At 43.5% G+C, this 12,805-nt stretch overlaps 2 protein-coding genes across 5 annotated transcripts in view; one reads left to right on the forward strand and one right to left on the reverse strand.

Moving 5' to 3' along the window:
• The window catches only part of TMCO3 (transmembrane and coiled-coil domains 3), a 49,704-nt gene that overhangs the window by 21,041 nt on the left and 15,858 nt on the right, over positions 1 to 12,805 (reverse strand). For 3 of the 4 annotated variants that reach the window (XM_041730880.1, XM_041730878.1, XM_041730879.1), the window contains 3 exons: positions 11,049 to 11,141; positions 9,674 to 9,860; positions 1,703 to 1,823 (listed from right to left, as the gene is read on the reverse strand). In XM_041730880.1, the coding sequence (XP_041586814.1) occupies positions 1,703 to 1,823; positions 9,674 to 9,860; positions 11,049 to 11,141 (401 nt within the window). The remainder of the gene's footprint in view (positions 1 to 1,702; positions 1,824 to 9,673; positions 9,861 to 11,048; positions 11,142 to 12,805) is intronic. The other variant, XM_041730881.1, reaches the window with a different exon arrangement.
• On the forward strand, positions 1,831 to 4,324 carry LOC121476799 (small ubiquitin-related modifier 2-like). Its single transcript, XM_041730882.1, is given in 2 exon segments — positions 1,831 to 3,132; positions 3,134 to 4,324. Coding segments are annotated over 2 exon segments (282 nt in total). The 5' UTR covers positions 1,831 to 3,019; the 3' UTR covers positions 3,303 to 4,324.

Genomic DNA, 12,805 nt, shown 5'->3' on the forward strand with positions numbered 1-12,805 from the left:
ACATATAAATTTGACAAGTGAAATGGAATAGACCAACTCTTTGAAAAACTAAGCTACCACAACTCAACAAAATGTAGTAGAGAGGGGCACCTGGGTGACTCGGTCAGTTAAGCGTCTGCCTTCGGCTCAGGTCATGACCTGGGGTCCCGGGATTGGGGTCCCATGTCAACCTCCCTGCTCAGCGAGGAGCCTGCTTCTCCCTCTGCTCCTCCCCTCTTGTGATATCTCTCTCTCTCAAGCTCATTCTCTCTAATAAATAAAAATAATTTTTAAATATAGTAATCTGAATAGTCTTATAACCATTAAGCAAATTGAATTTGTAATTCTAAGAAATATCCCCCAAAAGAAATCTCAGGACCTAGACAGTTTCACTAGAGAATTCTATCAAACATTTAAGGAAGAATTAATAGCAGTTTCATATAATGTTTTCCAGAACACAGAAAGAGAAGGAACATGCTCAAATAGCTTTATGAACCTAGTATTACCCTAATACCAAGTCTAGAAAAGGAAATTACCATAAAAGAAAGCGACACACCAATTCTCTCATGAGCTTAGATTTAAAAATCTTCAACAATATATTAGCTAATTGTATAAAATGTATAAAAATTATATATGACAACAAGGTAGGATTCATTCTAGGTATTCTAGGCTGGTTTGACTTTCAAAAATCAATTGATGTAATCCACCATATCAAATGGCTAAAGAAGAAAACCTATACAATCATATTATATTAACAGATGTAGACAAAGCATAACAAAATCCAACATTCACTAACAATAGAAACTCAGCAAACTAAGAATAGAAGGGAACTTCCATGAATTGATAAAGAGCATCTACAAAAAAACCCCACAGTTAATGTCATATTTATTGGTGAAAGAATGGATGCTTTCCCTCTAAGATGAGTAAAAAAGGCAGAAACATCCACTCATAATGTTACTCAACAAAATACTGGAAATCTAGCCAGTACAAGGAAATAAAAAGGAATAAAAGGTATACAGATTAGAAAGGAAGAAATTAAATGACAGATCTCACCATTTCAAAGTGGTTCCAAAAGAAATTTCAAAAGTCTGCTAATCTGTGACCTATGGTATCATCACTGTGAAACATGAAATAAATGTAGCATCTGGAAACACTTCAAAGCCCAGTATTTATGTGCTTCTAGTATATTTGCTTAAAATAAACTCAAGCTTATAGTCCTAACCCAAGTGCAGTTTACCTTTAAGTTTTATGGGGCTCCTTACATTTTCCAAGTGATTTATTTTCTGGCTGGTGTTCTTGTAATATGCTGTATATACCACATAACCTACGACTTTCTGAATATGTTTATTTTTCCACTTTTCAATTTGACTTCTCTCTCCACATGAACCTAAGCAAGTGCAGTTCAGGTTTGGGATTATTTTATTGGGAGAAGGGAAAGATCAGAAAGCGAAATGGTAACGACAGAGACACTAACAATGATAATCCCCATAATGATGGCATGCATGCACACACAAAATCACACACATGCACAGTCACACACACGAATCCTTCATACATGCATCCCCCTACACACACACACAGCGTGACCCAAGTCTAAGCTCTCAGCCTGCGCCACACAAGCTCTGAACATCTCTTTGGAAAAAAGATATTAAATGATATTTTTATAAACAAACGATGGGAAACTAGAAACGGACTGTGCGAGGAAGTGACAAAGCACATTTACCTGGAATAGGTACCGGCTCCAGCTTGGATGAGGGTGGGCATTCCAGCTATGAATAAGCCCAGCTGCACGTCCTGGACTACAAGCATCCCAAGCAGCACTGCACTGTAGTCAATGTCACCTGCTTGAGGAAAAAGGTATAAATAGCACAGATTTCTAATAATTTAAAGTGTCCCAAGTCAAAATATAATTGTGTGGATATTTCCAAAATAATTCAAATAATTTTGATACTTTGGCAGAATACCGACTTTAAAATCTCTTTGAGAGCACACACTGAAAGATATTAAACATTAAAAATTTTGTAAACAAAATTTCCAGTTTTTAACTACTTTTTATTTGTAGAACTACAGAAAAAAACACCATCATAAAAAGAAGCATGGGACACATGAATATGGAGGGCCTGGATAACCATGCCAACTTCACTCTGCGTCTCCAGCACACAGGAAGCACCCCTTATTACTCCCTGAAGCTACTGAGAAGATGTGGCCTAGCCCTCTTCTGTTGCACCTACTGGCTGACGGGTCTCGATCCTTCGAGCCTACTACCACTGCTATAGTGAGCATCAGTCCCTGAGATGAACACAGATCTGCTGGAGAAACACTAGAGCAAGGAGTAGGCAGGGCTGCCTGATGGGACTATACCACTCCTCTGCAGAGAAGACAGGACACTGATACCACCCAACTCAATGGGTTGCGTGGCCTCCGAAAGCTCCATTTTCAACCAACAGTTCTGGCTTTGGGTCAACTATTTATTTATTTATTTATTTATCTGAACCCAGACTTTTTTTTTCTTAAAGATTTTATTTATTTAATCATGAGCAGGCAGAGGCACAGGCAGAGGGAGAAGCAGGCTCCATGCAGGAAGCCTGATGCGGGACTCGATCCCAGGTCTCCAAGATGACGCCCTGGGCTGAAGGCGGCGCTAAACCACTGAGCCACCCAGGCTGCCCTGGGCCAACCTTTTAAATGTGATTCTAAACACTTAAGTTTCATGATCTCCCTGTAAAATAAGCTATTTTTTTTCTTAAAGAACAAAAATCTATTCATAAGAACAGATATTTAAAGGCCAATCTCATAAGAATAACCTTATGGAAAAGAAAAAGAATGAACAAACCCAATAAAATCTGTCATCACTAGCAAAAGTCACACTTGATTAGAAATCCAGGTGATCCTTCCAGGAGGCTTCTTTTATTTTGCACACAATGTTAAATTTTTGGTGAATAACGTATCTTGTCTTCTTGTCTTACAATTTTAGGCTCGTTCGGTGTGGACCTGGTACCTCTTTTGTGAAGTGGCAGCTGAGGAGACTCCGGCACTCGCCATGGCTGACGAAAAGCCCAAGGAAGGAGTGAAGACTGAGAACAACGATCATATTAATTTGAAGATGGCGGGGCAGGATGGTTCTGTGGTGCAGTTTAAGATTAAGAGGCATACACTATATGCTAATGAAAGCCTATTGTGAATGACAGGGTTTGTCAATGAGGCAGATCAGATTCCGATTTGATGGGCAGCCAATGAATGAAACAGACACACTTGCACAGTTGGAAATGGAGGATGAAGATACAATTGATGTGTTCCAGCAGCAGACAGGAGGTGTCTACTAAAAAGGGAACCTGCTACTTTACTCCAGAACTTTGTTCCTCCAGACCAAGAAGACATTCTCAAATAGAAAGCCGTAATTTGGTTCCACCACATCCTGACTACTACAGTATAGTTTTCTCTATTCTTTCATTTTCCCCTTCCCCATTCTTTTACTGTACATAAAGTAACTGGGTATGTGCACAAGCATATTGCATTTTTTTAAACTAAATGGCCAATGGTATGTTTTGATTGACATCAAATGGAGATGGGATGGGGGAAAATACTGCTTCTGTGAAAATACCCCCTTTCTCCATTAGCGGCATGCTCAGACAGCTCTTATCTTTATATTCCAGTAAGTGATTTTGCTCTCACTGTTTAACAAAAAAAAAATAATATAAAAATCCTTGCATACCTTGTTCGATTGGAGAATTTTAATGTTTTTCATTTATCATTGTAAAACCAAGGACAACTTTATAACTTTTTTGTATGTAGCTGTTACATGTAGGGCAATCTGTCTTTAAGTAGGGATAAATTACTCTAAAAGAAATGAATCCTAGTTTTCCCTTCAAGTCAAGCGTCTTATTTAAATAAACTTCTTGTTTAAAATGAAAAAAAAATTATTTTTGGCTTAGAATTATAAAACATTCTAAATGGATAATCCCATTAGGTTTCTTTTGCATCCTTGAGGATTGCACAACTTAATAGTGAAGAATACCCTCCTCACAAAAAGTAACAGGTGAGCGGGACACTTCAAAAACCTATCTAATTTTCAACAAATACCCCAATGGGTTCATGAGCACTGACTCTTGATCTTGGAAAGTGCTAGGTCTTGTGCTCACAGGGACACCACCATCTTCCATGCAGTCCTCACATGGGATTAATATAGTTCAGCCCTGTGTCCGAGATGGTGCCTCTTCCTGACTTCGAGGAAATACAAAATCTCCAGTCACATCTTCCTTTTTAAAAATAGCATTTGAGGGATCCCTGGGTGGCACAGCGGTTTGGCGCCTGCCTTTGGCCCAGGGTGCAATCCTGGAGACCCGGGGTCGAATCCCACGTCGGGCTCCCAGTGCATGGAGCCTGCTTCTTCCTCTGCCTGTGTCTCTGCCTCTCTCTCTCTCTCTCTCTGTGACTATCAAAAATAAATAAAAACTAAAAAAATAAAAATAGCATTTGATGGTATTCTGGCAGCATTTTTTAAATGTTTCTAAAATCCTGGTCTTTGCCTTTCACCTGTTCCCAGTCAAGGATCATGAACTATCTACCACCAGGGGGCAGGCGCCACAGAATCGGGGGTGTGGGGGATCCCCAGTGCACCCTGTCCCCAGGAAGCCCTGGGAAAAGCAGCTAAGGGCTCATGGGAAACACACACATGCACTGCAGTGACTGATGTGTGAGGTAAGCAGTAGAGTCAAGATACAAAGTATATACTCAGATGGAACTATGAAAAATTAAAGATACCACTTTAAATATTTCTCGTCTAAATTTTGCACTGTTTAATTTTTTGTGCTTATCCCTAATGTAGCACTTAATTTTTTCCTGTTTTCCATCTCTTTTATTAAATACTTTTAATGTATGAAGAGTAAACAATATGATGAATACCTACCGTGCTTTGCTAAACTGTAAACTTTTGAGACATTAGCTTCAGATTTTTGAAAAAGTAAGATCCTGAAGATATTGCAAGTATCACCAGTGAGCCGGCCACCCGCAGTTGAATCCCTTCCTGCCACACCCCCAACTACTGCCTTAGTTTTCATTCCCTTGTTTTTTTTTTTTTTTTTTTTTTAAAGATTTTTTTATTTATTTCTTTGAGAGACAGAGAGAGCAAGCAGACAGCACAAGAGAGAAAATGAGCAGGGGAGGGGTAGAGGCACAGGGAGAAGCAGACTCCTCACTGAGCAGCCTGATGTGGGACTCAGTCTCACGACCCCAGGATCACCACCTGAGCCAAAGACAGACGCTCAACCACTGAGCCACCCAGGTGTCCCTCCTTGAGTATTTTCCTACTTTAACATAATAACCTCTATGTATGCGGGAACAACACTGAGTTTATTATCTTATAATTATAAACTTTACAGAATATAATGAACATTTTTGCAGCTTGTTTTTTTTTATTCACCATATGTCTGAAAATGACCCACTGCTCACGCATAAAGATCTCTTTTTAAAACTGCTATAAAATACAGCAATTTACCCATTCCCCAATCAATGGCACTTAGGTTTTCAATCTTCCCACTACTGCAAGTATGCTATGATGAACATTCTAGCACATTTACTGGAAACACTCCATTCCCTTGCTTTTCATGAAAAGATTCCCCTGCCTCACCTCTCCTGGCCTCATGCCCTATCCTGCCCACAGTACTCCCACAGATAAGTAACAGGACAGCAAGGTCCCAGCATGGGTGTCTCTTGTAGGCCTGTGTCTTCCAGAGGAGGCCTCTGTGGGCCCATATAGCACAGGACTGATAGGAAGTCTCATTCTGGGGATAGGTACCAAAGGCCACCATTGCCAGAGGTTGTGTCATCTTTCATCATAATCAAGCTGCTACCATGACCCAGGGCTGCCTGACCCTTCATCGTTCTCTGGATTCTGAGCATGGGCATGGAGAGGTGGAGCGATCTACTGACCCCTTTGGGGGCATACCCACATATGAAGAGGCAGGGGCATTGAATCCTTGGGGACTTTCTTCTGCTCTCAGGGTGCAGCTTTGCACAATTTCAAACTTTCCATAAATTATATTGGATCAGACATTTGTATTTTGTATTTCTTCCTCAACAGCATAAGATTAATCCACTTTTATATCTGCAGTATTCTAATATATATGAACACACCATAATTTAATTGCTCATTGTATTACTAAATACTCAGATTACCTAAAACTTTTTGCTATCAAAAATAATTGTTTTGGGGGCACCTGGATGGCTCAGTTGGTTAAGAGTCTGCCTTCAGCTTGGGTCATAATCCTGAAGTCTCCATTCAGTGGAGTCTGCTTCTTCCTCTGTCCCTCCCAACATGTGCGTGCTCTCTCTCTCTCTCTCAAATAAAGAAATAAAATCTTAAAAAAGAAAAGTGTTTTGAGTATCCTTTCACATTTGAAGAGTTTTCTAGGATGTGTCTCCAGAAATGGAAATCTGTTTGTGGAAATGTTCCCCAAAGCAAAGAACCAGCTTACATTCCTACTGATCGCGTGTGAGGGCCTACAGTCCTGTGATATTGGGCACAGCTGAGGGGACTCCAGGCCGGGCCTGAGAGGACTGACCTGCACTGACATTCCCCCAAGCACCACTGAACTGTTCTTTATGCTGCCTCAGAATGCACGTCCCTCTGCCCTGAGTTCTCCATTAGGATGTTCTGCCTATTTTCCAACTGGGGTGCCTCTTGTTTCGATCACGGTTAAAGTTCTTGGATGTGTTCAAGTATTACTTCCTTATACATCTCACATACACAGCTAATGTCTTCTCCTAGTCTGCAGCTTCTAAAAAGTGCCTTTTTAATATAAGTTTTACAAAGTTCAACTTGTTCAGGTTTGTTAACATCTTTCCTTTTGGATTTTGCATCTCAATTTCAGCAATCCTCCCTACCCTCAGGTCGCAAGTGTTTCCCCTACTTCTCTCTAGGAGGCTCTGAAGTTCTGCCCTGCACACCGAGATGCTGAACCCACACAGAGCTGGTTTCTGTGTGTGGCTCCAGGGAGCACTCTGATTCATGTAGGGAAAACTACTTCCCACCCACCCCATTGGCCCACATGTCCCATGTGTGTGCATGCATGCATGTGTACGTCGGGCTGTCCTTTCCCCTCCTACCCTACCTGGCCTGGACATGCCGTGCTGCCTGAGCACAGGGACAGGACCTCAGGGCTTGCCATCTGGTGTGGAAGCACCTCACTTCAAATGATAATTGGCTTGGCCTTTGTTCTTAAACAAACTATAGGTTTAGTTTGCTAAATTTCATGAAAAAACCTACCAGATTTTTTACTGGGATAGCTGGGAATTTATAAATTTGGGAGAAACAATGTCTTTTTGTATCGAGTCTTTTCATCATAAACACAGGCTATCTCTTTAATAACATTTTGTACTTTTGTCCTTAAAGGTCAGAGATTTATTCCTAAATTTTTTGTGGCCATTATATATATATATATATTTTAAATCTACCTTTGCTTGCTTTATTTATTTTTTAAAGATTTATTTATTTATTTATGATAGACATAAAGAGAGAGAGAGAGAGAGAGGCAGAGACACAGGAGGAGGGAGAAGCAGGCTCCATGCCGGGAGCCCAACGTGGGACTCGAGCCCGGGACCCAAGACTGCGCCCTGGGCCAAAGGCAGGTGCTAAACCTCTGAGCCACCCAGGGATCCCCGCCCCCCCCCCCTTTTTTAAATTTGTGGCCATTATAAATCAAAGCTTTCTTCCCCCCAAATTACATTTTCTAATGGTCCTGCAGGGGAGGATTTAGCATGTGAGTTTCATCTTAAGTTTCCATGAGGTCCAAGTTTGTCCGTGTGTGCACCCACCTCCCACACCTGCAGCCCTGTCAACACTCCCACCTTCTAACAGTTCAGAGTTCCACGCTGACCTTCCTTTTCTCATAGTCCATATGTAAAATACGTGAGGCACTCTGTGTACGAGGCTGATTAAAAGTGCCAACCTGGCCACATTCCCTGCATCGCAGCGCTCCGTATAGGGCTACAGGTGGCCATGCCATCAGGCCCTGTGTGTGTCTGACAACATGTTCGCCTCTGCCTGAGCTTCGGGGACAGCTCTGCTGGGCACACATGCCCCACACACGATCCATGGGTGTCCACCACCCAGCTCTCCGATAGGTGTCAAGCCCTTCTTGTGCTGGGCCATGCCCAGAGTAAATTTCCTTGCCTTCTTTCTGCTTAGTTTTGGAGTGGTTTGTTCCAGCGAAAGGTTCACATCCTTCTCCATGTCTGGAAGTCAACAGCTATTTTCTCCACTTTCTTCCAGGAATTCTACTGTATACATACTGAGCCTCTTAGCTCTGCTCCCCGTTTCTTGGCTTTCTTTCCCACATCCTATCTCTGTGCCTCTGTGAATTGAATCTGTTTCTTGGCATTTGTTCCCACGTCTTCTTTCTACAGTGTGTCCTATCCCTGTGCCTCCGTGAACTGAATAGGCATGATTCCCTCACTTATGTTTGAATGCTTCAGATATGCTTACTTCGCAGGGGTTATGAGATTTTTCCACAAGCCAGGAGAATTCACTCCTATCATTTGGGCTGTCACGAGTCTCTCCCAGGCAGGGACCTGCTCATGCACACTGGCACTCAGCGCATGGTCCTTATGGAAGGACTCTTCATTCTCTTACCTCTTACCGCTGCCACCCCCTTCACCTCCTCTATCACCTATGAGAGGTGGTCCTAATTACCTGGCCACAGGGACCCCCACAGACGAGACCATCAGCTAGTCCGGTTCCAAACCAGGAGACCCATGGCCCACAAATCACAAGACACCAGTTTGTTTATGATGTTTTCCAGACTCTGATGCAAAACCCCTGGTGCCAGGCAGTGTGTGTGATGCCAGGAGCCTGCAGCTTCATGACCAGTTCTGTGTACAGCAAGGTGGGCTTTATCAGAGAAGCCAGCCACTCAGCTCTGGTCCTCGCTTTTCGTATTTCTCTTTCATTGCTGTGTGTTGATGCATGGCAAATAGCATTGTGAAGTTACTACAGTTTAACCCTGTTTCTTCTACAAAATAAAAGCCTAACAGTGAACATCATGAGTTCACATGTAAAAAATGGCAGTGCTGTCAAGGCTTAGCTATGAGACAACCCAGAATGTTCACCCTGAGCTGCTGATCCAGTCTGGCTTCATTATATCCGGTAACGATCAGAGACCAGTGCTTTGTGCACAGAGACGAATGAAACTGGCACCAAAGAAGTGAAAATCCCTTTCAGTTACCGTATTCTACATAAGAGCATCAAAGGTATGTCAGTTTCCAGTCCCAGCCAGAAGGAAAGCAGTGTTACAGCATCCAGCACTCACTCTGTGATGGCAGAGCACAGCAGCGCAGGCAGTAAAAACACCATTATCTCACAGGAGAGCCACGCAGGCAGTGGGTGGCTCCAGGGCATGCAGCACATTCATCTCCCAAACCCCCAATTCCATATACATTTTCCAATGCGGATGGATTCCTTTCTTTTGAATGTGGCCCTCAAACCAACCTAAATTAGCAAGCACATAGAAGCCACCTTAGTCCAGTGGGGATTTGGAAAAGTTGAACACAGGCACAAGGGACCGTCACTGCGAGGAGAACCCTAGGGATGGGGATTGGGGGGAGCACTAACCTTTCTAAGAGGTCTTAGGAGTGAATTCAAGTGAATTGCACACCTAACACTTCAACACATACATACTTAAAACGTGTCACCACCTACCTTCTTTTTCACCCCGGGCACTGCCCATGAGGAATCTGGACACTAAGGGTGTGCTTGATAAGGACAAGCAAGTAGAAATGAAGACACTCTGAGTGGGTCTGATTTGTAAAAGGTGTCCCCACAACAAGCCAAATGCGATCATTAACAGTGTCATGTAACATGGTCCTTGCAAGGCTATCTTCCACACCTTCAAGAGAACACATTTGTTAGTGATAACAGCTGTCTCTTGACTAGCACCCGGCGAAGCACATACAAAACAGGCTGCCCAGTTGTGGGGCCCCAATCTTTCAGGACTGTGGCTTGCAGTAAACACAGCATGGCACCCAAAGTCATGATAAGAACACAAGAAAAATGGCTTACTGGTTGTGAGGGTATTGCAGGGACTAAACACACGTGCCTCTCTCTGCATTATACATGTCTGTGCGCATGTATTCTAACCCTCAGAACACACTTCCCAGATAAACAGCACCACCTCCCTTTCCTGGATGGAAACACATGGCCCTGTGGAAGCCAGAGTCAGGCCCAGATCCAGGTGGTGCAGCTCAGTAAGTGAGTACTGATGAGGTGCCTCACTGTCCCCTTAGCGCCTGTGTTAGATGTGATGGAAAATGTGAAGAAATCAGGTTTAATTCTTACTCTCTAGGATTTCCAATTGTGTGGAAGAGACACAATAATAAAGTCTATATGACGTCTGTACAAACAGGAACGGTATATACTGACCAAAAAAACTCATCCTATTCTACTGGAAAGCACTTGTTCGTTCTCTTCTCACCCCAGATCCTCTCAGGCAAAACCAACTACCAAACCCAGGCCCAGTGACAAGAACACAAGGGGGCCCAAGGGCGGGCAGGGGGGCAGGAGGGGCTCAGCACAGAGGCTCTGAGGCCAGTGCTCAAGGCCTTATGGGCTAGCCAGCCTCACCTGTGCGTTAACACACTGCTCACCTCTGGGTGCTCTGAAGGATGTGGGCTTCTCCTCCTCTGCTCTGCTTCTTGATAAAAAGCAACACTTCCCTCAAAATCACAATCCTGTGTTTGGGGATCAGGTCAGCCGGGAGGCTCTACCTAAGGCTGGGTACTAACTTCCTACTGTGGCCCTCCTCACAGCCATAACTGGCCACCAGCCTGTATGTCCACTCCAGATGTTTCCAATGTCAGGAAATGTATTATAAGAGCCTCATGACACTGCCAAGTCCCAAGTCAAATGGTGGGAGACCCATAGAGGGAACCAAACCAAAAACAGTATCAAGCTAAAACATACTGTATTCTAAAATGTTTAATTTCACAGCCCAATCACGAACAACACAGAAAGCAAACAAACTGACACCCTATGATGCTAAATTTGGGGTAACAGCACCGCCTGGTGAGGCCCTTACCTTTCTCAGCCGTTCTGGGGAGAACTCCAGGCCAACAAGGAACAGAGTAAAGAACACACCGACCTCTCCCAAGGTCTCCACCTGCACAACAGACTGCAAACACAACCAAAAAAACCCCACACAATTTAATGTATTTAACATACGAAGCGTACTAGCTCATGAGTTCAGCTGCTTTCAGGCTCAGCAGCTGCCCTGCTGTCTTCATTCCCACTGCCTTTGCTCTCTCTGGAGGGCAGGGCGGCTCAGAACCTGAGCAGGATGTCTGAACCACAAAGCACATGGGTCTGCACACAACTATGTGCACCAATGTTCTCCTGGAAGCCACATTTGGCCACTCCCCACAGGTTTTGAGATACAGTGTTCCTGTGTTCTGTGTTTGTTCTAGTTCTTTGTTTGCTATTTACTTTTTACACCACTGTGCTACAGCAGAGAATTTCCACTGTTATATTTGGCACCACCTACATGATTTACACTTGAGGTTTACAGCACAGCCATGAACTCAATGTCTGAAAGGAAAGCTCAGGCCTCCACATGTCCACACCCTGCCCTGGCCTGCCACACAGGGACACACACACACAGCCCACCAGCCACCCACAGGATGGGCCTTGCCCTCTTTTTCACTGCCATTTCCTCCCTTTCGCTTCAACCTTTCTTACTCAACTTATTTTCACCGAGTCTTGCTTATTGGACATTTTTCCTAAAACCATCTGCAAACCTGCATCTCAACAGATAGGTTTATTCCAATTCTACGTATTATGCTGAGTTTTCTGCTCTTCCTCCTTTGTCTCTTGGCTTTTACTTTTCTTCCCTCTTTAAAATGAGGCTGTAACCTATGACTTCAGACTAACATACTTAAAACTGTTCTTCTCAACTTAATGAACAGAAGCCTATCAACCTCCTACTAGAAAAAGATAAGGATTTGGCACCAGCTCCATGAACCACTGCCCAGTTTCGGCTGGTACACCCTAGGGTTTTTATCTTTGTCTACCATAATTACGTTATTTTCCAACTAGAGCAGATTGGTTAGAAATTCCAATATCTGTAGCTTCTAATCGTATTTGCTACCTTACTCAGCCTTTATTTATTATTATTCAGCCTTAATGCTTTTCTTAAAACAAGCTTGGCTGTGAAGAAAAAAATGAAAAAGGAAAATATATTCATATTTGCCATTGTTTGTAAATAGTCTAGAAAGGGAGGGACATGGGCAGCCCCGGTGGCGCAGCGGTGTAGCGCCGCCTGCAGCCCAGGGTGTGATCCTGGAGACCCGGGATCGAGTCCCACATTGGGTTCCCTGCATGGAGCCTGCTTCTCCCTCTGCCTGTGTCTCTGCCTCCCTCTCTTTCTCTCTGTGTGTCTCTATGAATAAATAAATAAAATCTTCAAAAAAAAAAAAAAAGAAAAGAAAAGAAAGGGAGGGACAGGGTATGGGCAGGAAGAGATTTTTCACCTATAACTTAAAATTTTTTCTTTTTAACCCCACCATTTTATTCTCAATCACATGGAAGTTACCTACTCAGAAAACTGAAGTAACACCATTCTTCCCAGAGGCACCTGGGGGGCTCAGTCAGTTGAGTGTCCAACTCTTGGTTTCAGCTCAGGTCATGATCTCAGAGATTGGACTCTCCACTCAGGGTGGAGTCTGCCTCTCTCCCTCTCCCCCCTCCCTCCACTCCACCATCTCTTTCTCTCTCAAATAAATACAAAAGTCGGGATCCCTGGGTGGCGCAACGGTTTGGCGCCTGCCTTTGGCCCAGGGC

The sequence above is a fragment of the Vulpes lagopus genome, chromosome 16 (assembly GCF_018345385.1).
Source record: "Vulpes lagopus strain Blue_001 chromosome 16, ASM1834538v1, whole genome shotgun sequence".
Classification (NCBI taxonomy): domain Eukaryota; kingdom Metazoa; phylum Chordata; class Mammalia; order Carnivora; family Canidae; genus Vulpes; species Vulpes lagopus.